The sequence below is a fragment of the Urocitellus parryii genome, chromosome 2 (assembly GCF_045843805.1).
Source record: "Urocitellus parryii isolate mUroPar1 chromosome 2, mUroPar1.hap1, whole genome shotgun sequence".
NCBI lineage: Eukaryota > Metazoa > Chordata > Mammalia > Rodentia > Sciuridae > Urocitellus > Urocitellus parryii.
In genome coordinates this window covers 115,163,067-115,188,510 of record NC_135532.1, presented here as the reverse complement: position 1 = coordinate 115,188,510, position 25,444 = coordinate 115,163,067, and the positions used below count along the sequence as shown (strand labels likewise).

General features: G+C 41.8%; 1 protein-coding gene across 2 annotated transcripts; it reads right to left on the bottom strand.

The window, feature by feature from the left end:
* Window positions 1-324: 324 nt before the first annotated feature.
* Window positions 325-20,376, bottom strand: C2H3orf33 (chromosome 2 C3orf33 homolog). 2 transcript variants are annotated; one of them, XM_026392920.2, is made up of 5 exons: window positions 20,224-20,376; window positions 18,122-18,181; window positions 10,876-11,023; window positions 5,302-5,462; window positions 325-1,091 (listed from the first exon to the last, which is right to left on the bottom strand). In XM_026392920.2, exons 1-5 carry the CDS (start codon window positions 20,356-20,358, stop codon window positions 690-692), a joined length of 906 nt encoding a protein of 301 aa, XP_026248705.1. In that variant the 5' UTR covers window positions 20,359-20,376; the 3' UTR covers window positions 325-689. The 2 variants fall into 2 exon arrangements, with proteins under 2 accessions (XP_026248705.1, XP_026248706.1); XM_026392921.2 differs by lacking the exon at window positions 18,122-18,181.
* Window positions 20,377-25,444: the final 5,068 nt, after the last annotated feature.

Below are 25,444 nucleotides of genomic sequence, written 5' to 3'. Positions count from 1 at the left end.
GTCAAAGTGAGGCCCAGATACAACTGACTAAGATAAAGAAAAAAGTGGTGGGTGGCAACTTGGGGGGAAAAAGGGCAGTTAAGTACCCCAGCTTCAGGAACCCGAAGTGTCCACAGGCATCTGGTTCTTTGCATTCAGCACCTGGTTTCTTGTTATCCTCCTCCGGATGTCCCCTCCAGGATGTCCCCTCCCGCTTCAAACAACAGGGATAAATTAGCCCTTCTTTATTACCAGGGTGGTCTCTGTGACCTGTCCTGGCACTGCCCCAGATTCACAGATAGAAAGCAGCTGGGAGGAGAGCAGCCTTGGACACAGGTGGGAAGAATTCCTTTATTATATAATGAAAGTTGATAAAACTGAAAAAGGAAGCAAATATCCTTTCAACAAAAATTAAGTATGGCTGCCTAAAACAACCCAACAGCCCGTAGTTAACCTTTTCTTTCTTTTCAAGCATTATGTACATCCTTCACGTTGGTAACCTTTTACTGTTTTGTTTTTCCTACAGCATATTAATCAAAACTTATTTAAATCAAGTTTGATATTATACTTGCAACAGCAATTGTTTTAATGTTTAAATGCCAACAGACACAACTTTGATCATCTGGGGAAATTTTCATTCAACTCAAAGAGGGGCACATATTTACATCTTACTCTTCACAGGTTGCCTCTGGATCTCCTGTGTATTTGTTTCACCCTTTTCTACGAAAGTGTAAGCAACTGAGAAGTTCTCTGATTTTCAGCACTAAGGAGTGGTTGCTCATGCTGTCCTTCCACATTTCATAAATCCTTCTGAATTTGTCATAATAACTGTCTTTTTTCAGGTTGAAATCTGCTCCAGTTGTTTCCAAGTATCTGTCTTTTTTCCATATTTTTCTCCAGGAGTCTTTGAATTTTTCCAAGTAACTTTCTTTTTCAGATTCTTCCTTCCATATTCCTACTCCTTTTCTTAAGGCTGTTAATTCGGCTTTAAGTAAGTTTCTGTGAATTTTCCAATAGGTGTTAGTGTCATGATTTAGCCCTTTCACAAGAACAGTTTTGCCCAGGCCTCTTCTCAAAATCTCTTCATTCAGATTCACACTAAAATATCTACCCTTGAATTAAAAAAAAATTACAATTATTTAAGAAAATTATTATTATCCCATAATATCAGATTTACCTTAAAATCAGTCATTCATCAATTTTAGTCCTCTAGGAAGAAAAAAAGCCAAACTGTCTAACAAAAGGGTCAAGAACTTAAAATAGCTACTGCTAAATTTGAGAATTACACAGAAGAAAACCTTGCTCAAAGTCAACGTACTCCCTATATAAGATGGAGTGCACAACTCCTTGGTCTCTAACCCAAAGAGGTGTAGCAGCAGCCAGGCATAGAACATACTTTCTTGGCTTAGTGGTGCTGTTTATGGGACGGTGGGGCAGGAAGCAGGAGTCTCGATGAAAGCAAGCAGAAGAAACTAAAGAAATTAAAAAATAGTCCAGGCTCCGTGGTGCATGCCTGTAATCCCAGCTGCTTAGGAGGCTGAGGCAGGAGGATCACAAGTTCAAAGCCAGCCTCAGCAACTTAATGTGAGAACCTGTCTCAAAATAAAAAATAAGAAAGAGTTGGGGATGTTTTCCTAAAGAAAATGGATAAATGGATTTCCTCCCCAGTAATTCATCATATGAAAGAGATCCTGTTTAGCAATTTTTATAGTCCTTGTGGGATTTTAATCTAATAAAAAAATCTTACCATTAGACAAGTAATTCACAATTAAGTTCTCTTTTAAAAAAATATTTATATTTTAGGTGTAGATGGACATAGCACAATGCCTTTATTTTTTTTTTTTTTAATGTGGTGCTGAGGATGGAACCTGGGTCCCGCCCCATCTGTGCTAAGCAAGCGCTCTACTGCTGAACCACAATCCCAGCTCCCACAATTAAGTTCTAAAAATGTGAAAACTCCAGATTTTAAACCAGGAAACATTTTATAAGACCATATAAAGAAATAAAGTAATATTTTCATCCATTCATTTATTTAGTCCTACTGGGGATAGAACCCAAGGGTGCTTACCACTGAGCTACATCCTCAGCCTTTTTTATTTTTGTTTATACTTTTTTGGGAGGTTACCAGGATTGAACTCAGGGGCACTTGACCACTGAGCAACACCCCCAGTCTTTTTTCTTGTACTTTATTTAGAGAGGGTCTCACTGAGTTGCTTAGCACCTCACTTTTGCTGAGGTTGGCTTTGAACTTGTGATTCTCCTGCCTTAGCCTCCCAAGCTGCTGGGATTATAGGTGTGCATCACAGCACCCAGCAGCCTTTTAAAAATTTTTTAATTTGGAAGCAAGTCTCCTCAAATTACTGAGGCTAGTCTTGATCCTCCTGCCTCAGCCTGAGTATCTGGGATTATAGGCAAGCACCACCACACCGGGCTTAAAATCATAATCCTTTTCCTCTGACTTTATTTCCTTGTTCTTGTTTGACATATTGTTATGGACCAGGCTATATGGGCAATGACCAAACAGACTCCATTTTGCTCTGAGACTCCTCGTACAGAAGAAATGCTTCTCCCAGGGAAAGTCGTGCCTCTGTTCCCATCAACTGTTGCTTAGCATAGCATGTTTGGCAACACAAAATGGCAATTCTTTTACAATGTGAAGTGTTCTCTCTTCAATTCCCATTTTTCTTGGACAATGTACCCTGTCAGAGGTTGATTGTCTAGAGTTTAGTAACCATTCTATACTTGTACACAATTAGGGACATTTTGCTTATGATTTTAGATCTCATGACGTTTGTTTATAGTTTTGAATCATAGCAACAGCCACTTATGCTTTAACATGGTTTTGAACTATAAAAGGTGTACTCAAACCCCAGAGGGGGTCGAAGGGTGTAGACTTGCAGCCTACCCCTTGGCACACCAGCTGGTGGATCCAAACTGCCAAATGGTGAATAAAGTTTCCGTCTCCTGGTTTAACACAGACTCCGAGATTTATTGCAATCTTGCCTTAACAATGTCACATTTACAATGTCATATTATGTGTTATATGATAAAGGACTTTATTTATTTTTTAAATATGTTAAATACATATTTATATGATATAACTAACCAGTGAAATTAGAGTAATGTTTTTATTTTTTTGTGGTGTTGGGGATTGAACTCAGGGCCTTGTACATGAGAGGCAAGCATTCTACCAACTGAGCCATATCCCCAGCCCCTCACAAAGGACTTTAAAACTAAGACACCCTGCTCTTCCCCCGCCACTGCACTTCTCCCACTTCGTTTTCCCACACTCTCTCTTCAGTGAACACCCACATGGGCAGGCTCTGAAAACAGTCAGAAATCAGTTTGGGTACAATTTTGTATTCTGTTTTTTAAAAAATATTAAGCCATAAACTTTTTTCTGCATCGCCGTTCCTGGAATCCAAAGCCGCGCTGCTCACAACTCAACTGAAGCTGGAGAGGCAGAGGCCAGGGGAGGGAGACGGATCAGATCTGCATCTTCAGGGGGCCCAGAGACATGGGCAGAGGTAGAAGAGGGGAGGGTACAGCAGGACACCAAGCAGGAAGTGCGCCTGCGTGCTGAGCTAGGCAGAGCTGGCCCAGGGCAGGTCACAGTTCCAGGTCCTGCCTTGCTGTGCTGCCCAGGCCTTGGTGCCAGTTCCTCAGTTTGCATTCTCAGCATAAGGAAACTTAGCTGCAGAAAAACAATTTATCAGGGTATTGGGGAAACTGGGCCTTTTTATTTTAAAGGACTCCGTGGTAGTTACAGTCTTCATAATTATAATTTTCTTTTTAAATTATACAATCATAATTATAATTTAACAGCTGAATGTCACTGAAGTGACCAAGGAGTAATAGCTAGCTTTGCCCATCAAAAGAAAGCACGTGTGGGGCGTGGTGGTACATGACTGTAATCCCAGCAGCTTGGGAGGCTGAGGCAGGAGTTTGCCAATTCAAAGCCGGCCTTGGCAAAAGTGAAGTCCTAAACAACTCAGTGAGACCCTCTCTCTGATTAAAGTACAAAATAGTGGCTCAGTGGTTGAATGACCCTGAGTTCAATCCCCAGTATCCTGCAATTGCCCCCCACCCCCTGCCAAAAAAAAAAAGAAAAAGCATGTCACAGACCCTGGACAGGGGTTTGGCAGAGAGGGGCTCTAGGACCCGACCCACTTCCCACAAGGCTTCGACCCGTTACACTGGTGAGAAAGCTCTGAGGAGCTCTTTAGAGGACTGGCTTTGGGCCAGAAATTAAAATGCTTGGCTCTAGTGTCAAAAGACAGGGTACATGACATCTCCACCAACTGTGAAAAACCATGAGAGACGCCAGGCCGAAAGAATCCCTGGAGTCTGGGGGCCATGGAGGTAGGGCCTCCATGGGACTTAGCTGCAGCCAGGGAACCCAAGGGCACCGGAACACACTCAGGCTGCGCCAGAGGCAATCTGCCCTTGAGCGGCCACTGGACCCATGTCACAGACCCTGTGCGAAGCACACGCATCTCGTCCTCCATGGCCGCACAGTTCCTGTCACACAGCACCTGTTCTCAACTCAAGAGAAGCTTCCTCAGGACAGAATTTTTACTCTCTTGTAATAAATCAGCTCTGCCGGCTCAACATAAGCCCCCATTTTCCCTTCCTTCTTTGAAGGGTGACTCAGAGCTGACCAAGGCTGTGTTTCCAAACTGCAATTACTAAGGCCCCAGATGACAGCGTTTTCACTTGTGCAGCTTCTGAGTTTCCACCACTCGACAAGACAGGGAACTGGAGCAGACTGAGCAGTGCTGACCTGCAGAAGCACCACATGTCCCCCAGCTGACACCAGCCGCTCAGCATGGTGACCTGAGGCACTGCACATCTGCGAAGGTGTAAATACTCTCAATTACCAAGGCCAATGTCACTAATGATTCAAAGGGTGTCTTTAGAAATAAATTTCCATTTTTTCAATAATGAACATAAAACAGGACTGGGGATGTGGCTCAAGTGGTAGCGCGCTCGCCTGGCACTCGTGCGGCCCGGGTTCGATCCTCAGCACCACATACATACAAACAAAGATGTAAACCAAAAACTAAAATAATAAATATTTAAAAATTCTTTCTCTCTCTCTCTCTCTAAAAAAAAATATAAAAAAAAAATAAATAAAACAGACACATAACAAACATTGGTAACATTTATATGTGAAACAGCTGGCTCTCGATGTGTGGTCACTATTCACAACAGCTCAAAAAACCAAAATGCTGAGTCCCATTCATATTGAAAGTTATAGTTAATTACTTACATATGGATAATAAGCACAGAAGATTGCTAGTTACTGCTCACACTTCTTACCTTATTCACTAAGAGGTAGCAGAAGAGTGTCTCGTCCTCCCTCCCAAGCAACTGGAACCACAGCAGCTGGGAAGGCCGCAGCTCCTCCTGCAGCCACAGCCTCCCGGGCTCCGTGAGCGCCACTCCCGCCAGCCTCACCAGCAAGAGGCCCTGGGGCTCCTCTGAGCAGGCCAGGAAGAGGAGAGTAGGGTTAGGAACAGGCTGCAAAAGCAAGTCCCACAGCTGTCTGCCCCACCCCCAGAGAAACTCCAAACACTGTCCTATCTATAAATACTCTAAGTTCAGGTTCACCTAGTTTTATGTTCAAGTTTTCTTTCAGAACAATACAAATGTATAACAGATGGAGGAATTTTAAAAACCATTCCAGAAAGCTCCAGGGTAGGAGGAGATTTAAACCACTTAACCATCTTCTTCAACCTTCCGGAGGCATTTCTACAGATGTGCACATAAAGCTAGATAAGGGCATGCGGTTCAGTAACACAGGCTGCTGCTACCCCAGCACTGTAAAAACAGCTTCGTCATTGATAAGGGTTTAGCTACAAGGGCTGGAGTACTGATCTGTATCAACGTTATTATCACCTTTTCATAGTTTGCAAAACTGACTTCCAAACAGAATTTTGTCAATTTATATTCAGTATGAAGATCTATTTATCCAAACCCTTCATAAACTTTTAACCAATTTAACTTTAATAACAAAATGTATTTATCTGTTAGTTATTTATTTTTAGATGACAGGTTCTCACTGTTGCCCTGGCTGGCCTCCAGCTCTGGGCTCAAGACCCTACTGACACAGCCTCCCCAGTACTGGGAATACAGGCATGCACCACTATGCCCTGCTTAGAATTTTATTTTAAGAAAAAAGTTTGTAACTTTCCAAAAAGGAATTTTTAAAAATTTAGTGTCTTTAAAAAAAATGAAGAAATTATATATTTAACATTTATAGATCACGTATAAAGTGACTGAAAGTAGAAAGTTCTGCTCATCTAATTTCTAGGGGAAAAATACTATTTGCATTCAAGAAGAACCCTGTTATGTGACACTGGACATACATTCTCCTTCAAACATGGGCATCTTAAAACTGTCACCTTGGGTTTCAGCTACAGAAACATCAAAAGGTGTAGGAAAGAGAATGTACCCTTTGCAAAAGCCTGTGATACAGTAAATATACCAATTAAATTAAAGTAGAACATGCAATAAAAGATGAGATGGCACTCAATGAGCAAGAGAAGCCTAAACACTCCAAAGTCTCCTCCAACCCCGTCTGAAGCCACCACCACCAGCCACCTTCCTGTAAAAGACCCCACAATGTGAGACCAGAGCAGGAAGTGAATGGTCTGACTCAAATTCCAACTAGACCTTGAGTCTTCATGCCTAAGTCCTCCCTTGGTAAAGGTCACTGAGTTTCCTCCAACAAGGAAATTCCCTGTTAAGCATTTAAAATATGAAGTGGTCAATAAGAACTGAACAAGAAATCTTCCAGAAGCGAATCTATGCTTTAGGTAAGACAGACCCACAGTACGGTTCCACCAAGACATTGGAGTTTTTTTGGAAAAGCAAGCGTTACTTTTAGAAGTCTATGATTTCTAATCCATGACTTTTGAGTTTTGTTTTTGTGATGTGAACCCTTCCATCTTCCCAGCCCTTCAACAAATCTTTTCTGCAAGCATTTTTTAAAAAGCCCAGTGCATACTAGGTGGGATGACAAGAAGATGCTGAGGCCACTGAGCAGGTTGAAGGTTGGACCAGGTCTTGGGAGCGAATACAGAAACAGGGAAGGAGCAAGAAGTATGTCAAGTAAAGGAAAGACCAAGGGGAGGCTGCCACTGAGGAGTCTCCACACTTCTGCTTCCAGAGATGGGTAGGAAGCTTTGTGATTAAATATTTTTAATTTCTGGAAAAACAGCACATGATGTAAAAATGGATTTGTTGTAAACAATCTCACGGTTATACAACAACTGTGTACAACTGCTACACAGTTATAATAGTATAAATGAATCCATGACAACAACTTGACAAGACAGGAGTCTCACCCTGGTGTCATGTACTCATGTCAATTTTTTTTTTTTTTAAACACCAATGCTAAGAGAAGCTGTGGATAGTTTCCATACAGCACTGCAGGTTTTGTGATCATGGGAAGAGGCTGCCCATTGCATACTGAGGCCACATAGGAAAGGAGGCAAGCACTAAATATCTGCTGGAGGGACCAAGCGTCCCAAAGGGTTCAGTTTGTGAAATATTATATATTTGTTTGTTAAAGTTCTAATTATTAGCGCATGTCAACTGCACAGCATACTGGGTTTTGTTATGACGACTTCATCCATGCCCAGACCATACTTGGGTCCTACTGCACTCCTCCCTCTCTTTTCCTCCCTCCCTCCCTCCTGCTGGGTCCTTTCCTTCCCTGGAGCGTCCCTTCTGCTTTGCTTCAAAGATTTGAAGCTGAGTATGTGTTTGCTCCTCCTCATTCACATACACCAAGGAAAAGATCACGGCAATGGGGGACAGAAGAGTCGTGAGGAAGGGGTCTGGCCATCTTCTAAGTCCCTGTTGGGCAGAGGTGGAAACCATAACTAGGAACAAAGGCAGGGCATGTCCCCCAGGCCAGGCACCTCTGCACTGGAACCAAACCTGGGACTACAGCCTCAGGATCAGGGCCTGGGTCACATCCTCACAACACGCCACGGCCCATTTCTACCACACAGGCCACACAGCACAAGCAGGGAAAGCAGCAAACACTCAACCATGGGGCCACAGCCTAGCTTTAGAGGAAGAAGAAGATGCTCCAGTGTCTCATATTCAAAATGTGCTTGCTCTAGAACTTCCTAGTTCCAACACCAACTTATACGTAACTAGGTTTCACTTCTGAAAACGCAAAATGATCTTTCTTATATGAGCAAGCAATATATGTCGGTCCCCCAAACAGGAATTAGTGTTACCATAAGAGACAGGTGGTTGGCATCTATTGGGAGGTGGAACACATGTGTCTGTTTCCTTAATTTGTACTGGCTACACCCGGAACTCTGGACAGAGCCACCGAAAATGTTTTCTGGCTTATTTTATCCATTATTAGCTAGATGGCTATTATGCAGGACATTTAATTTTGCTTCAGGTTGGGAATGGAAGATCCCCCAAAGGCCTCTAGGTGCAAGGCTGATCCTCAGCTTGGTGCTATCAGGAGGTGGCAGCCTTTAAGAGAGGGGGGTCTTGGGCTGGGGATGTGGCTCAAGTGGTAGCGCGCTCGCCTGGCATGCGTGCGGCCCGGGTTCGATCCTCAGCACCACATACAAAGATGTTGTGTCCACTGAAAACTAAAAAATAAATATTAAAAAAAAAAAGAGAGGGGGGTCTGATGGGACGAGGTTAGGCCATGGGCAGGTCTTATACACACACACACACACACACACACACACACATACACAAACGCACATACACACATATATAAACACCCCTGTGTGGGGTGGAATTCAGCTTGGAGCAGGCAGACAGGTGCTCTGCCACTCGGCTACATCCCCTTGCAGCGGTGGGAAGGTGACTGATGCCAGTCTTCACAGAAAATACTAAAACCATAGGGAGGAAATCAGTCAGGCATTGGGGTTTCCCAGACCCCTTTAATCTCTAAGGTTCTGGTTCTGGGCACTGAGTCACAGGGACACACTATGATTTGTGTAAGACCCACTGACAACACTGAGCACCTATGCCCCTACAGGGCCACAGATCCCCGCATGAAGGTCAGCCTGCTGTCAGGCCCAGCCAGGCAGGCAAACAAGGGGAAGGGGCCTCGTTCCCAGAGCCAGGTTGTTCCAGAACTGCACGGCACTGCCTGGGGAGGCGTGAGCCCCGCTCAGAGCTGAGAGCCCACTGCCTGGGGAGGCGTGAGCCCCGCTCAGAGCTGAGAGCCCTTGGGCCTCCTTCAGGCAAGACCCCCTCCAGCTGTGCACGTTCCCTCTGGCTCACTGAAAGAACTGAGGTATCAGGTATGTTCAGGGCAAAGAATTCACCTTATTCCTCTAGTTGAACCTCGACAACAGAGTTTAAGAAAAAAAGAAAAGAAAACATTTTTCTTCATGAAATTAAAATAGTATTAAGAACAGAGCAGGGGGGCTGGGGATGTGGCTCAAGCGGTAGCGCGCTCGCCTGGTATGCGTGCGGCCCGGGTTCGATCCTCAGCACCACATACCAACAAAGATGTTGTGTCCGCCGAGAACTAAAAAATAAATATTAAAAAAATTCTCTCTCTCTCTCTCTCCTCTCTCACTCTCTCTTTAAAAAAAAAAAAAGAACAGAGCAGGGAAGAAGAGCAGGAAGAAAAGATTAACATTAAACAGAGACATGAGGTGGGAGGGAAAGGGAGAGAAAAGGGAAATTGCATGGAAATGGAGGGAGACCCTCATTGTTATAAAAAACTACATATAAGAGGTTGTGAGGGGAATGGGAAAATAAACAAGGAGAGAAATGAATTACAGTAGATGGGGTAGAGAGAGAAGATGGGAGGGGAGGGGAGGGGGGATAGTAGAGGATAGGAAAGGTAACAGAATACAACAGTTACTAATAGGGCATTATGTAAAAATGTGGATGTGTAACCGATGTAATTCTGCAATCTGTATTTGGGGTAAAAATGGGAGTTCATAACCCACTTGAATATAATGTATGAAATATGATATGTCAAGAGCTTTGTCATGTTTTGAACAACCAATAAAAAAAAAGATCTTTAAGTAGAACTAAATTAATTCATTTGACAAATTTTACCAGTTCTCTCTGTCTTTTTCTAGAGCCTGAATATCAAGATAATAGGAGAAGGTTCTGCCCATCAGGGGCTTGTAGTTCAGTGAAACATAACTACAGGAAAAGGCGAGTGTCATATTGCATTTGTCATAGCAAACACGGTAGAGGCCAGCTCCAATAGAGGACAGCTCCACAGGGAGTTAAAACGGTTTCCCAAAGGTGCGCAGGGAGAGGCAAGACCCACCTGGCCCGTGCCCACCCTAAAGGCCCCCCTGGTTCCTCTCACTCCCTCCTCCCTGTGCCTCAGCCAGGTCAGGCATCTTGTCAAAACTTCAAGCTGATGCCCTCTGCCCTGGTGGCAGCCCTCAGGTTCTTCAGTGCTCCTCCTCAGGGGGCCTTCTTGACTCCTCTGTCCTGTAGCTGCCCCTGTCCCCACGGCTCCCAGGACCTGTTCCGTTCCTTCACAGGGCCTAGGACAGCCTTTCCTGTCATTCACTGTCTTCCACCAGGACCACCAGTGCCCAGATCACCAAGGCTGGGCGGCCAGATTTGCTTCCTGGGCATGTACAGAGCTCAGCCCAGACCCAGCAGATGGCCAGCACATGTGGAGTGAAGAGCCCAGTCCCTGAAAGACTGTGGAGTTCATAAAAAGAGAAGGAAGAGAAGAAGGAAACATGGAGCCAAAGAAAGAGTTGCTCACCTCAGGCCACAGTTTGGACGTTCTCTCATGGGCCACAGAGGGTAATAGGAGCTAAAATGACATTTTTTGCTATTTTCTAAATCCCACCTAGTTATTTCACATAATCGTAATAACTGCAATAGTTATTTGGTTTGTTCTTGCATCTTACTTACTTCTCCATGAAGATATGAGAGGCAAAGTAATAGGAATATGTTCAATTTCTAAACCATCCTCAGTTATCCGGTGTAATCGTCCTCGGAGTTTAACATGCTTTCTTATAAATTCTACTGGGATATCTGAAGACTGTGTAAACTTTGATGTCTGTTGATTTAGAAAGAGAAAAACACAATTTTTAAAATATCATTTTAATTTAAAATCCAAAAGTGTGAAATTACCATTTAAATATTTAACAAGAAGACATTGAAAATTTTAAATTTAGTTCTTAATTTCATATTAATACTGAGGCATGATTTAATTAAGAGTGTGCAAAGAAACATCAGAACTCCCTGTTCACTATTTTTCTCTTTCAAACTACTTTATATGAGACATTACGCCTAAAACCTAAACACAGCTGAGTCAAATTAAATCAGGCAAAACCCTTAACCAATAACACTTCTCATTTAAAAGCCAAAGTTTTTTGTTTTTGTTTTAAAGGGAAAAAAGGCCAACATTAGGAATCTACCTCCATCCCTAACACCAAGGGGAAGTCTGGGGTGGTGGACACTTCTACATTCCCAATGTAAAAGCCTCATTCACCATCATGACTAGTTAGGGACCTCTCCTGACAGAAGGATATGTTAGAACCCAGCTTCCTAAGACGGTAAAGCAGAGCCAATGTCTTTGAAAAATAAGAATAATGCAGCAGAGAAGTCCAGAGTGTGGAGCATTGTGACAGATAAATTAGGTGCTTGCCTACCAAATCAATGGCTTGAGGGAACAGGGGTTGTGCGTGCGTGTATGTGTGTGTGTGTGTTATAAACAAAAGAGACTAAAGAAATACAACAAATATAATGTATGGAACCTTGGGATTCTGATTTGGACAGATCATCCATTTTTATTTTATTTATTTTTGGTATGAGGGACTTATTTTGGGTACTAGGTATCAGTGGCACTTAATCACTGAGCCACATCCCCAACCCTTTTTATTTTTTATTTTGAGGTAGGGCCTCAGTTGCTGAAAGCCTCATTAAGTTTCGGAGGCTGCCCTTGAACTTTTGATCATCCTGCATCAGCCTCCAGAGTTGCTCAGATTACATTCTTGGCTAGATCATCTATTTTAAAAAGACACCATGACAATTAAGGAAATCTGGATATGTGCTGGGCTAGGTATTGGATACTAAGAGATTACTGCTAGTTTTATTAAGTCATAATATTATAGGGTGAACTGGCATTATGAATCTTGATGAAATAAAATAGAAAGTACACACTACCACCAAAGTATATACATTGAATTTAATAAGGAAACAGACAAATCCAGAACATCAGACATTCTACAAGACAACAAGCATGAACTCCAAAAACGTCAGTATCATGAGACAAAAACTGAAAGAAAAGCAAGTGGGAGTAATATTCTAGAATCAGAGACTAATGAGACAGAATTGATTACAATGTATGATTCTTTTTTTGTGTGGAACTGGAAATTTAACCCAGGGCCTTATGCATGCAAGGCAAGCACTCTACCAACTGAGCTATGTTCCCAGTCCACAATGTATGATTCTTTACCAAATTTTGGATTTGGACAATGCAATAATTAAGGGAGTTTTTAAGAAAATCAGAGTATGAACTATATTTTAGAAAATATCATGACAAGAATGTTAAATGTACGAAAAGTGGTAACGTCAATGTGCACACAGGGGAGCATCCTTGTTGTTAGGAAGTACATTGAGAAGAGGTCCTGGGTACATCCACACTTGTTTCCAAATGGTTTTGCAGAGGGAGAGAGAACAGCTGTGGAAAAACATTACTAAGTGGTGAATCTAGATCAAACATAAATGAGTGTTATAAAATTTGCAGGTAAAGGGATGGCGTTGGAAAAGATAATGCTAAGTGAAGTTAGCCAATCCCCCCAAAAAACAAATGCTGAATGTTTTCTCTGAAATGAGGAGGCTGACTCATAGTGGGGTAGGGAGGGGGAGCATCGGAGGAATAGACGAATTCTAGATAGGGCAGAGGGGTGGGAGGGAAAGGGAGGAGAGAGGGGGTTAACAAGGATGGTGGAATGTGATGGACATGGTTATCCAAAGTACATGTATGAAGACACAAATTGGGTGTCAATATAGTTTATATACAACCAGAGATATGAAAAACTGTGCTGTATATGTGTAATAAGAATTGTAATGCAAAAAAGTACATGTATGAAGAAATGAATTGGCGTGAACATTCTTTATGAAAGAAACATTCTTTATGAAAAATTGTGCTCTATATGTGTATTAAGAATTGTAATGCATTCTGCTGTCGTGTATTTTAAAAAATAAAATCAATTTAAAAAAAAAAAAAGGAGCAGGGAGGAAGCAGATTCTAGATCTACTGCCAGTATTCACTTGAGATGGTGGAATATGCAGAATATAAATAAGAGGGAAAGTATTAAATCAAACCAGAGTCTGGGTCTCCTGACACGGTTGCCTATGACATGCAAATGGAGGATACCATCGTGGGTCAGATGTCACCATGTCAGACAGCTCTCAGGCTGGGACATCACTCAGAGACTGCAATGGGCAGGAGCACTCGGGAAACAAGCCGTGGAACTCTGACGAGGGTCCTCTCCAGTCTGATACAGCCACCAACCACCTGAGTGCCTCATCAGGACGCAGCATCAGGACGGCAGGAACGTAACACCAGAGCCCCAGTGAGTGTTCAGAGGGCTCTCAGCAACCAGAATGACCCAAAATATGAATGTTTGCCCTGGAGCTAATGAAGAAGGAGCAAGGATTAATTTATAGCAGAAAATGTAAAAAAGCTTTGGAGGTTTTAGGAACTGTGAACTCAAAATGAGGAAGTGTGATAAAGATGGCAAAATAGAAAACATAAAAAAAAAAAAAAAAACGTGCAACCCACTCCCTTCTTCCAAAATAAAGACTTTCAACCTGGGGCACCATCATTAGAAACAGGACCCAGAACAAGAGAAGACAGAGTGAATTCCCTGAATCAGCCCTCTGGTCAAGGTTTTGACAGACCAGAACAAGGCCAAAGGGGAGGGAAAAGAGCCAGAAGCCACATCAGTAGAGAGCCAAGAGCATCTTGCCCAGGGAGTGCGAGGAAGGGGCAGAGAGGCCTTAAAGACATCTTCAAGAACCTGCCTCTCAACTCTGAGGGGTCGCTGCTACAGGACATAGGACTACAATCAAACACGCCTCAGGTTTGGAGTTTAGAACTCACAGAGGAGCAGAGGGAGGGAAGAGAAATGGAGCTCTGTGTTCCCCGCTCTCAAGGAGCTCACCTTCTATGTGAGAAAGACCCTGGGCCTCTGCTCCTCTGGATCCTGCAGCAGCAAGAAGCTCAAGGCTGAGCTGCTGGGACACGCCCTACACCAAACAGCCAGGGAACAGCAGCGAACAAGATACAACCAGGCTCAGGCTCAGGTGAAGGATCCATGCTAAAGGGCTAAAAGGAAAAGATCCAAAGTACAGGGACATGGGAGGACACCTTGAAAGGAAGTGAGTCCTGAACCTGTGATAAACACTGCCAGTCTCCTGAAAAGGCAGAAAGGAAATGCAGTGTCTGAGCTTCAGACACTGAAGGAGATGTCCTGAGGACAAATGGATAAAGCTGGAAGCGTCCCACAGAAAGAAAATGCAAGGGTTTCAAATTCAAGAAGACACACACTTGAAATCCAGCTATGAGGGATGATCTTCTCTAAGTATCCATGCAGCTCCTCATCTACCTAGGTACCAAAAAAGACTACCTTGTTCACAGGACCATCATCAGCATTAAATGAAACTATATTCACAAAACGTTGGAAGTTCTAGCCACAGCAATCAGGCAAGGAAAAGAAATATGCCAAATAGAAGTAGCAAGAGTGGGCCTCCTTGCCCTGTTCCTGATCTAAGAGGAAAAGCTCTTGGTCTTTCACCACTGTGTATGATGTTCATGGTGTGGCTTTTACATTTTCTATTCCTAGCTGTTGGGTGCTTTTTCACCTATTTTTTTCCCTCACAGACAACTAATGTGGCGTACTATGTTGATTGATCTTTGTATGTTGAACCATCTTTACATTCCAGGAATAAATCCCACTTGGTTAGGATGCATAATCCTTTTAGTATAAGGTAGAAGTTGGTTTGCTAGCATTCAGTTGAGGATATTTTTGCATAAGGTTCACAAGGAATATTGGTTTGTGTTTTTTTCCTTTGGCTTTTGGATAAGTGGAATGCTAGCTTCAAAGACTGGTTAACAAGTATTTATCCTCTTGAATTCTGGGGAAAAGTTTGAGAAGGTTTGCTTAGTTCTTTAAATGCCTGCTAGAATTCAACAGTGAAGCCAACAAGAACAGTGCTTTTCTTTCTTGGGAGATTTGTGATTACTCATTTAATCTTACTATATAGGTCTATTCGAATTTTCTTTTTCTTCATGATTCAGTCTTTGAGTTTCTAGGAATTTATTCATTTCATGTACATTACCCAATTTGATGTATCATATTACTCTATTTTTTGTGTGTGTGCGTATGTCTGTGTGTGTGTGATTTTTTGGGATTGAACCCAGGGCCCTGTGCATGTTATGCAAGCACTCTACTACTGAGCCACACCCCCAGCTCCACAGTACTCTCTTATAGTCCTTATTTCTGTAGAATTGGTAGTAATATACCCACTTTCATTTGACATTAGTCATTCGAGTCTATTTTCTTTTTTCTTAGTCCACCTACAAAAATTAATTAAAATGGATTAAAGATCTAAATAGAACACCTAAAACTTCAAAACTCTTAAAACAAAATATAGGACAAAAAGGTTAGTGACATTGAATTGGCAATGATTTATCTCAGATGTGACTCCAAAGGCACAGGCAATACAGGAAAAAACAGACCAATCAGATTTCATGAAAAATTTAAAACTCCCCTGGATGGATGCTGTCAAGAGTGAAAAAACAATCTACAGAAGGGAAGGGAATATTTGCAAATCAAATACCAAGTAAGGGATGAATATTCAGAAAATATGTAAAACTCCTAAAACTTAACAACAAAAACCAAGCAACTGGATTTAAAAAATGGGCAAAAAAGCATAAACACTTCTCAAAGAAGATATATGAAAGCCAAAAAAAACCATGAAAACGTGTTCAACAACACTAGGAAATGCAAATATCACCGGGGAAATGCAAATGCAAATCAAAACCACAGTAAAAAAAAAAAAAAAAAAAATCACTGGTACCCGTTTGATCGGCTCCTATCCAAACAGCAGAAAATAACAAGTATTGATGAGAATGTGCAGAAATGGAAACCCTCATGCACAGCTGGTGGGGACGTAAAATGACGGTAGCCACTACAGAAAACAGAATGGCAGTTCCTCCAAAAATTAAAAATACAATTAACATATGATCCAGCAAATTCACTTCGGTGTACAGACCCAAAAGAATTGAAAGCAGGATCTCAAATGAGATATTTGTACATTGTTGGTCAAAGCAGCATTAATCACAATAGCTAAAATGTTGCAGCAATCTGGTGCCCATCAACAGAGGAATGTGGTACACACATATACCACAGAAGATGAGAAGTCTTAAAAAATTTTAATATATGCTACAATATGGATGAAGACAGAGAACATCATGCTCAGTAAATTAAGACAATCAAGAAAAAGAAAAAGAAACCCCCCAAACAGTCTGGTTCTACTTATAAGAAGTCCTAGATTAGTAAAATCATAGATAGAAAGAGGATGATGGTCGACAGGGGTTGGTGGCCAGGGGAAGGGGAGCTATTGTTTAATGGGTATAGAGTTTCGGTTTTGCAAGATGAAGAAGTTCTAAAGAACACACAATACGAAAGTACTTAATACCCCTGACCTTTCTGTACATTTAGAAGTGATTAAGATATAAATTATCTTACCACAATTAAAAAAAAAAACTCAAAAAAATATACTTGTCAATCTGGACTTAGATTGTGAGAGCTGTAACCTAATCAGTCCATCCTAGTTTGAATGGACTGTCTGGGTGGTGACTGTAGGCACGTGGGGTGTGGCTGGAGGACGAAGGTCACTGGGGGCTTCCCTATGGTCCCTTCCCCCACTCTCTGCTTCCCAGCTACCATGAACAGATTAGCACTCCTCTACCAAGTCCTTTCACCATGATGGTCTGCCTCATCTTGGGCCCAGAGCAATGGTGGTAACCTACCATGGACTGAACCTCTGAAATCATGAGCCAAAATTAACTTAGGTATTTTGGTCACAGTGATGAAAGGTTGACCAATACAACTTATCAAATGGATTTCCACCATGTCTATGATTAAAGCATTGTCAAAAGGGCCAAAATGACAACAAAAATTTTAAAAAATACTTATTTTTTAGTTTTAGGTGGACACAATATCTTTATTTTACATTTATGGGGTGCTGAGGATCAAATCCAATGCCTCCTGCATGCTAGGCAAGAGCTCTACCACTGAGCCACAACCCCAGCACCCCTGTCAACAAAATTTTAAAAAAAAAATCTGAAAGCACAAATTATTTTCTACAGTTTAATTATGCCAAGGGACATAATTAAACTGTAGAAAATGCTTTTTAAGATATTTCACAGTGGGGGCTGGGGATGTGGCTCAAGCGGTGGCGCGCTCGCCTGGCATGCATGCGGCCCGGGTTCGATCCTCAGCACCACATACCAACAAGAATGTTGTGTCCGCCGAGAACTAGAAAATAAATATTGAAAATTCTCTCTCTCTTTCTCTCTCTCTCTCTCTCTCTCTCTCTCTCCCCTCTCTCTTTAAAAAAAAAAAAAAAGATATTTCACAGTATCTGGAATGCAAATTTAGTAATTATAACATTTTAACAAACTAATCCTTTTTTCTCTCTCTCTCTTTTTTTTTTTTGGTTGGGGAGATTGACTGCTCTATCAGTGAGCCACATCCCCAGACCTTTTTATTTTTTATTTTGAGACAGGGTCTCACTAAGTTGCTTAGGGCCTTGCTAAGTTGCTGAGGTTGGTCTCAAACTTGCTATCCTCTGGCCTCAGCCTCCCAAGCCGCTGGGATTACAGGTGTGTGCTGCCATACCTGGCTCAGATTCATATGTAAGTGCAAGAGAAGTGATTAAAGAAACGCAGGCTACAGTTACTTTCTGCAAAACCCTGTACATGTTACTTTTACATCAAGATCTTAAAATTCGCCCACTGTTGTAAAATACTATTTAAAAGCTTCCAATACAAGTAACAAAACGATTCACCACTTGAGATAAAAACTATTTAAAAGTGAGAATAAATCGCCTATTGTCTTTTTTTCATTTTTCAACTCACCAGTCGAACACTTCTAACAAATAATATTATTCCAGCTATGGCCATTCCAGTGCTGATGTTCTACGGAAAAGAGATTTAATGATTAATTCTCAGTAATTCTCAGTCACAATAGTGAAAGTGCTAATTAAGAGGGAAAACCATGCAAATAATGCACATCCTCCCAGTGATGGCCCATTTCTTCCCAAAACTCTGGCCACCCTCTCTGTCTTTTTGCAGCTCGAATGGTAACTTGATAGTATTACTTCACCCATCAATTCCTGGAATCATAAAGGGTCTAATACTTCCTGTTCTATGCCCACCATTGTGAGCATAACCTTGCATTCATGGTGAGAATTTAACTATTTGGTAGGAAAACCTTAACACTAAAACATTAAAATACAGCATCTTGACAAAGACATGTGGGTAAATGATAGGGAAAACTTAGTGATGCTTTTTTTTTTCATTTTTTAAGACCTTTATTTTATTTATTTTTATATGGTTCTGGGGATTGAACCCAGTGCCTCACACATGCTAGACAAGCACTCTACCACTGAGCTACAACCCCAGCCCAGTAACGCTTTTAAATTGATTCATTTAAACTGAAGGACTTCAATATAAAAAAAAAAAAAAATAGGAATATAGACTCCCTCAAAAAGAGTGAGAGTCTAACATACTGTTTTTTCAATAACTACAACTAGGTGCATAGTAAAAGAGAATAAAAATATTCACAGGGGACAGTTTGAACTAACTTAACCTATGTGCTAACTCAATACTGCTTGCTCCCACTACCCTTCTGAGGCAATCTGTGTGTGTGCAGCCCAGGACCTTGCACATGCTAAGCACACACGTGATCACTGAGCCTCACTCCCATCCCATCCCTGAGGCCAATTTTTAATTTGAAATAATCACGCATCTATTCCCAGTGAACCGCAAGAGACAAGGCCTCATGGATTGACATATATCAGATCCACTCACGGAGGCTAAGTACATTTATCTAGCACTTAATAAGTGGCAGTCTGAGCACGGTGCTGCCCCAGGACTGTAGACAGACATGGCCCACGCTGCCTGGCTGCGGAGCCATCCTAAAGCTCAATCATTTTTAAGTTAATCATTCCTTCTAAAGCCAGCTCTCATTCCTTCCTTTCCGCCTGGTTTTCCTGGGGCCGCCTAGTTTATCTGGGTTCCTGTCCCCACCACTCCTCCTTCTCAGCCTCTCCTGACCACTTTTCCCTCCCCAAACGTCAGGCCCCAGGACTCTTCTGTGGCTTTTATCACTTGCTCCAGAGTGTCTTTCAAGGCCAGAGGGTCAGGTCCCATCTGCCCAGATGTGGGACACCTGCAGAATCATAAACGGAGCGACAAACAGACCACCTACGGTAACTAAAAATAAAAAGTGTGTGTGTGTGTGTGTGTGTGTGTGTGTGTGTGTGTGTGTTGATTTAGAAAGTTCTATTCTTTGGAGAAAAAGTAATAGGTGAATAGTTACAGCGATTCAGAAACTATGCTCCATATCTATAAGAAAAATCACAGAAAGGCCCGGGGCCGGGACTGGGGCTGAGCGGCAGCACACCTGCCTGGCATGTGTGGTGAGGCGCCGGGTTCCATTCTCAGCACCGCGTTTAAATAAATTCAAAAAATAAAGGTTTATCAAAAATATATATTTTTTTCATATATATATTATATATATGAAAAAGAAAAATAAAAACCACAAAAAGGCCGTGATTCCCCCACCCTGCGGCGCGCGCGGCCCAGGATGGCGGCCAGCGCTCGGAGGGACGGCGGCCAGCGCTCGGAGGGACGGCGGCCAGCGCTCGGAGGGACGGTGGCCAGCGCTCGGAGGACCCCGACCAGGCCTCAGCCGCCCGTTGCGCAGCCCCCGCCCGCCCTGCGCGCCAGCTTGAGGGCGCTCCCGGGCAGCAGAGGGCGGGGCGGAGCCGCGAGGCGCTGTGCAGGAATCGCGGGGCGCCCTGGCCTCCCCAGCTCGGCGGCCATCGCTCCAGGCCCGGTGGCTGTGGCTGCCCGCGTCCCGGTCCCCGGTCCCCGGCCACATCGCGTTCTAGCCCAGCCCTCCCCGCGCCCGACTTCCCCACTCAGGCCCCGCGCTCCCGACCGCGCTGCGGCACCTGGACTAGGCGCAGGTGGTTGTCCGCCCACTGAGAGACCCAAGCCACCGCGTTGGGCGCCGCTGCGTCGGGCGGCTCAGGCGGCTCAGGCGACTCAGGCGGCTGTGATGCGAGGCCCGCGGACTGCCCCGCCATGTCGCTGCCGCACGCTGTGCTACTGGGCCGCGGCAGGGGGCGCGCGCGGGCGGGTCCCTCTGGGGCCACGGTGCTCCTGGGCGGCGGCAGGGGGCGCGCGGGGCGGAAGGCTCCTCACAAGCCTGGAGCAGGATCCACATTTTCCCAGGCCCTGGGGACAGGGGTGAGCAAGCATTCCTGCCGCCCAGCAGAGGTGACAGTTTGTGACCTCAGTTAAACCTACCGCTGGTTTCCGCAGGTGCCAGCAGGAAAGGAAGTTGAAGCACTTAATTCCTTCCACCGCCCCCAAATATAACCACATACATATTTCTTGTATTTGAATTGTGCTTGACACCACAAACCCATCCATGAAAGGAAAACTGAAAAATTAGGTGTCACCAAAATTTAAAACTTTAGCTCTGTGAAAGACCCTCATAAATGGCATAATTAAAAGAAAAAAAAAATATATATATATATACACACCATAAATATAGGCAAACCACATTTCTAATAAAGGACGCATTTAGAATATTGAAAGCACTCTCAATGTTCAACAGTAAAACAGCAAAAATGCAATTAGAATAAGAGCAAAAGCCCTTGTAGTGGCACCCCCTTTCCCCACAGAAAATCTTAACTGGGCTTCTCCAGAAATCTTCACCATGGCTGATTTTAGGACTGTCAACAAAAGAGTCTCTACAAAAGAGTTAAATATAGATAAACTTCCTATTTTCATGTTGCCCTATTTTACTTGGCTGCTAGCCTGGAAGAAGTCAGCACTCCAGGTGCTGGACACCCCTTACTAGTTTTTCACAAACATGCATCCAGTATAGTAGTTCGTATGTACAGAAGTGTGTAAACAAGGCCTCTGGCCTTGAGCTGGAGCCTCCCAAAGATGTCTACATTTCTGAGATAAGAGAAGTTACCAATTGGGCTCCATGGTAACAGCTTGCAGGGGGAGGAAAGAAAGGAGAGCAGAAGCTCTCCCCTTCTCAGGTGTTGTCCCTTCAAGGACAACTTTCCCAGAACAGTGAAAGAAAAAGCTCCTTTATGTGAACTTCTGCAGACTGTGAACTTCTGAGACCCTCCCCTTACATGCTGGGTATAAAATTCTGAAATTACCTGAACTCGGGGTTCAGGGGATTGATTACAGTAAAAGCTGTGCCCTCTGAACCTGGCTGCAGCCAAATAAAACTGTTTCCTGCTCTTTGGTGCCATGCCTTATCTGTCCCTACAACAACATGATCAGTTCACTAAAGAGGATATATACACAGGGCAAATAACCATATAGAATGTCCTATCTACATTACTGGCCACAAGGAAATACAAATTAAACTATACACCACTACCAACATGCATAGTTTATATTAGGGTTCACTCTTTGTATCACACCAATGTATACTTACATGTTTCCATGCTTTTTATCGCTGATAATTTTCCATTGTATGGCTGTACCAGTTTATGTTTGCATCTACTCAAGAACTCTTGGTTACTTTCAGGTCTTAACAATTACGAGTAAAGCTACTCTTCACATCTCTGTAATCTTTTATGTGGACAAGGATTTTCAATTCATTTGGTGACTGACTACCAAGGAGCCCTAGTAAAGGATTTCCCCCAACCTGCTCTCTGCCACAGAAAGAGCACTGACCTCTTCACCATGTGAAGACACAGCAAGAAGGCCTTCACCAGATCCTGCATGTCAGCATCTTGATATTGCATTTCCAGAACTATGAGAAATAAATTTCAATTGTTTATAAATTACCCCAGCTTTAGAATTTTGTTACAGCAGCACAATTGAACCAAAATATCTTCAATCATTTCTTTCATGGATTGTGTTCAAGTTTTATCTCAAGAGTCATCACCTAACCAGGGTCATCTAGATGTTTACTTCTTACATTCTAGGAGTTTTATAATTTTGTGTTCACATTTGGGTTGATGATACATTTGGAGTCAATTTTGGTGAGAAGTGTAAGGACTGTTCCACAATCTTTTCCCATGTGGCTGTCCAGATGTTCCAGCATGGTTTTTCTCCATTGTATTGTCTTTCTGTTTTGTCAAAGACCAACATTTGTGTGGGTCTAGTTTTTTTTCAATGATTTTTGTGGTCCTGGGGATTAGACACAGGGGTACTCTACCACTGAGCTATACTCACAGCATTTTTTTTTTTTTTTTTTGAGACAGGGTCTTACTAAATTGCCAAGACTGACATCGAACTTGTTGATTCTCCTGCATCAACTCCCATCACCCTGTAGATGGAGATAAGGCCTCTAAGGGGTAATTAGGGTAGGGCTCTAACTTGATACGACTGTTGTAAGAAAAGAGATACCACCAGAGATTCGAACATACTGAGGAAGGGTAAGGTGAGGACAATGAAAAGGCAGTCTTCTCCAAACCACGGGGCAGGCTCAGGAGAAACCCAACCTGCTAACACTGACACCATAATCTTGGATTTCCAGCTCCAGAAAAAAAATTTCCATAGTTTCAGCCACCTGGTCTGTCGTATTTTGTTTTGGCAGCCCTAGCAAATGAATTCGTTCTGGATTGTTTTATTTATTCAGTCATAATCTAACTTCAAAGACCTTTCTTTCAGCACAGGTCCTTAAATTAAAATTTGCTTAGAAAGCTAACTATAGAAATATATTTTCTCTGCATTTCAACACTTTCCTTTAAAATTGTAATCAAGGAGCCAATACAAATACAAATACAAATGTTTCAAAAATAAAAGATTTTGTAATAAAATACCTCAGTGAAATTCTTCATAAAACCAAATTACCCATGTATCATCTCCTCTTAAAGGGAAGTGTCATATATCTACCTGCCCTCCATTTGCTCAGGTTATAAATGACAGATAACAAACAACCGCTGAGGATGGCTTCATAAGAAAAAAAAGAAAAGGAAAAAATGATGGTTAACTGTATATCACTTGAAATTACTGTAGTTGGTCCTAATTAAATAATGCCAATCTACAGTAATTTTAACATAAATAATGTTAAGGTAAACTTAGCTATTACTTACAAATAAAAACAACATATTTCATTAATGTTTTATTTAAAAAAAATTTTTAGTTGTAATTGGACAGAATACTTTTATTTATTTATTTATTTAACGTGGTGCAGAGGATTGAACCCAACTCCTTGCACATACTAGGCAAGCACTCTAATGCTGAGCCCCAGCCCCTAATGTTTTATTTTTAGAGACTGATTGTGGAACAATCATTTTGAACATTTAAATAATCCTTCATGTAAAAAATCTGGAGAATTTATTCCAAATACTAAAATACTGCATAAATATCAAAGTTTAATGCATGGTCTTTTATTAAATCAACCAAACATAATAATATTTCACATATACTCAAAACACTTAAAAAACAATACAAGATTATTGAGACTAATGCTAGATCATCCCAAAATGATAATACAAACGGTTGTGTGCTACACATTTCATTCAAACTCTACAAGGGTGCAACTATTTTATGAAGGTTTCAATAATGACAGCCTTCAATATTATTTTTCTTTTTGGAGTCTTTTTTTTTTTTTTTTTTTTTTTGATGTGTGTGTGGTACTGAGGATCAAATCCAGAACCTTGAGCATGCTAGGCAATGCCATACTTCTGAGCTATACCCTCAGCCCTTATATTAATTCTTGCAAGACAATGTCTGAGGACAATAGATATATATATATTCTGTCAGTGATTAATTCACTGTAACTGAAAAGGGTATCAAGTTTTAAGAGACTTACAACAATTCCCTATGAAATGTACTGATACCTTCTCCTTGTTCCTGTCACCAAGACTACTTTGTGGTTAATCATTATTTTTCACAAAAAAATTATAATAAAGTTATATTGCCTATATTTTTTTAAGAGAGAGAGAGAATTTTAATATTTATTTATTAGTTTTTTTGGCAGACACAACATCTTTGTTTGTATGTGGTGCTGAGGATTGAACCCGGGCCGCATGTATGCCAGGTGAGCGCGCTACCGCTTGACTCACATCCCCAGCCCCTGTATTGCCTATATTGACAATAAAAAGCTATTCAACATTTCTTCTTCTTCTTCTTTACTATACTGGGGATTGAACCCACTGAGTTACACTCCTACCCTTGTTATTTTGTATTTTGGGACAGACAGGGTCTTGCTAAGTTGCCCAGGCTCGCCTTAAACTTATGATCCCTCCTGCCTTAGTCTCCCAAGTAGTGGGATTACAGATGTGTGCCAAGGAACCTTTTTCTAAATGATGCAAAACATCATGAGTTGTGCAAATTAACAATGCTAATATTTTAACATTTCTTTAATTATATACTTGGGCAAAAACTTTTTAAAGAGTGTATATAATTATTAAAAGTTTTCAGTCTGCTACATAAATTTTCTCTTATATACTGTTTACTCCCCTCCTCTACAATAAAACAAACAGATCTCCTAAAGGCAACTTTTATAACCCAATAATTAAACAAATTTCCTATTTGATTAAGGAAGAGTTCTGCACATTAATCTGTCCTTATTATAGAACCTGCTTCCACCAGAACAGAATTCTTGGAACAAATATTAGCTCTCTTTGCCTATTCTATCTTTGCTAACAAATTAGTGGAGTAAAATGAACATCCTAACATCAGTTTTTACTTGTATTAAGTGGAAGTCCCAAATCAAACAGTGATTGCATTAAAAATTTAGCACTGTCAGTTCAAGCATATAAACTGAAATGAAACAGAATACTATGCTGTATTATAGCATCTCATATCTTCTAATAGGATATCGTGCCTTGCTATCTAATAAAGACATGGGTTTAAAAAAAGTCCCAGTAGCCACAATGTACAATATCACCTTTTATGTAACTAAAATGGTTTTTATTAAATATGTTGATCCTACTTATAATGGAACTATTTTAAAGGTTATTTTCTTTCTCTAATACTATGGTAAAAAATACTTTGGAAATCTGCATGGGACGTTCCCAAGAGGTTGTTTCTTCTTCTTCTTGTTTTTAATATTTATTTTTTTATATAGATGGACACAACACAATGTATTTTATTTTTATGTGGTGCTGAGGATTGAACCCGGGTACCATCTGTGCTAGCGGAGCGCTCTACCGATGAGCCACAATCCTAGCCCGTTTCTTC

What these genes read in the sequence shown, in the direction of transcription:
- C2H3orf33 (XM_026392920.2), bottom strand. Translation starts at nt 20,358, where the DNA reads ATGGCGGGGCAGTCCGCGGGCCTCGCATCACAGCCGCCTGAGTCGCCT. An exon ending in TTGTTAGAAGTGTTCGACTG is followed by an intron (nt 11,024 to 18,121) that starts GTGAGTTGAAAA and finishes CTAAATCAACAG; the next exon opens with ACATCAAAGTTTACACAGTC. An exon ending in GCTACCTCTTAGTGAATAAG is followed by an intron (nt 1,092 to 5,301) that starts GTAAGAAGTGTG and finishes TTTTAATTCAAG; the next exon opens with GGTAGATATTTTAGTGTGAA.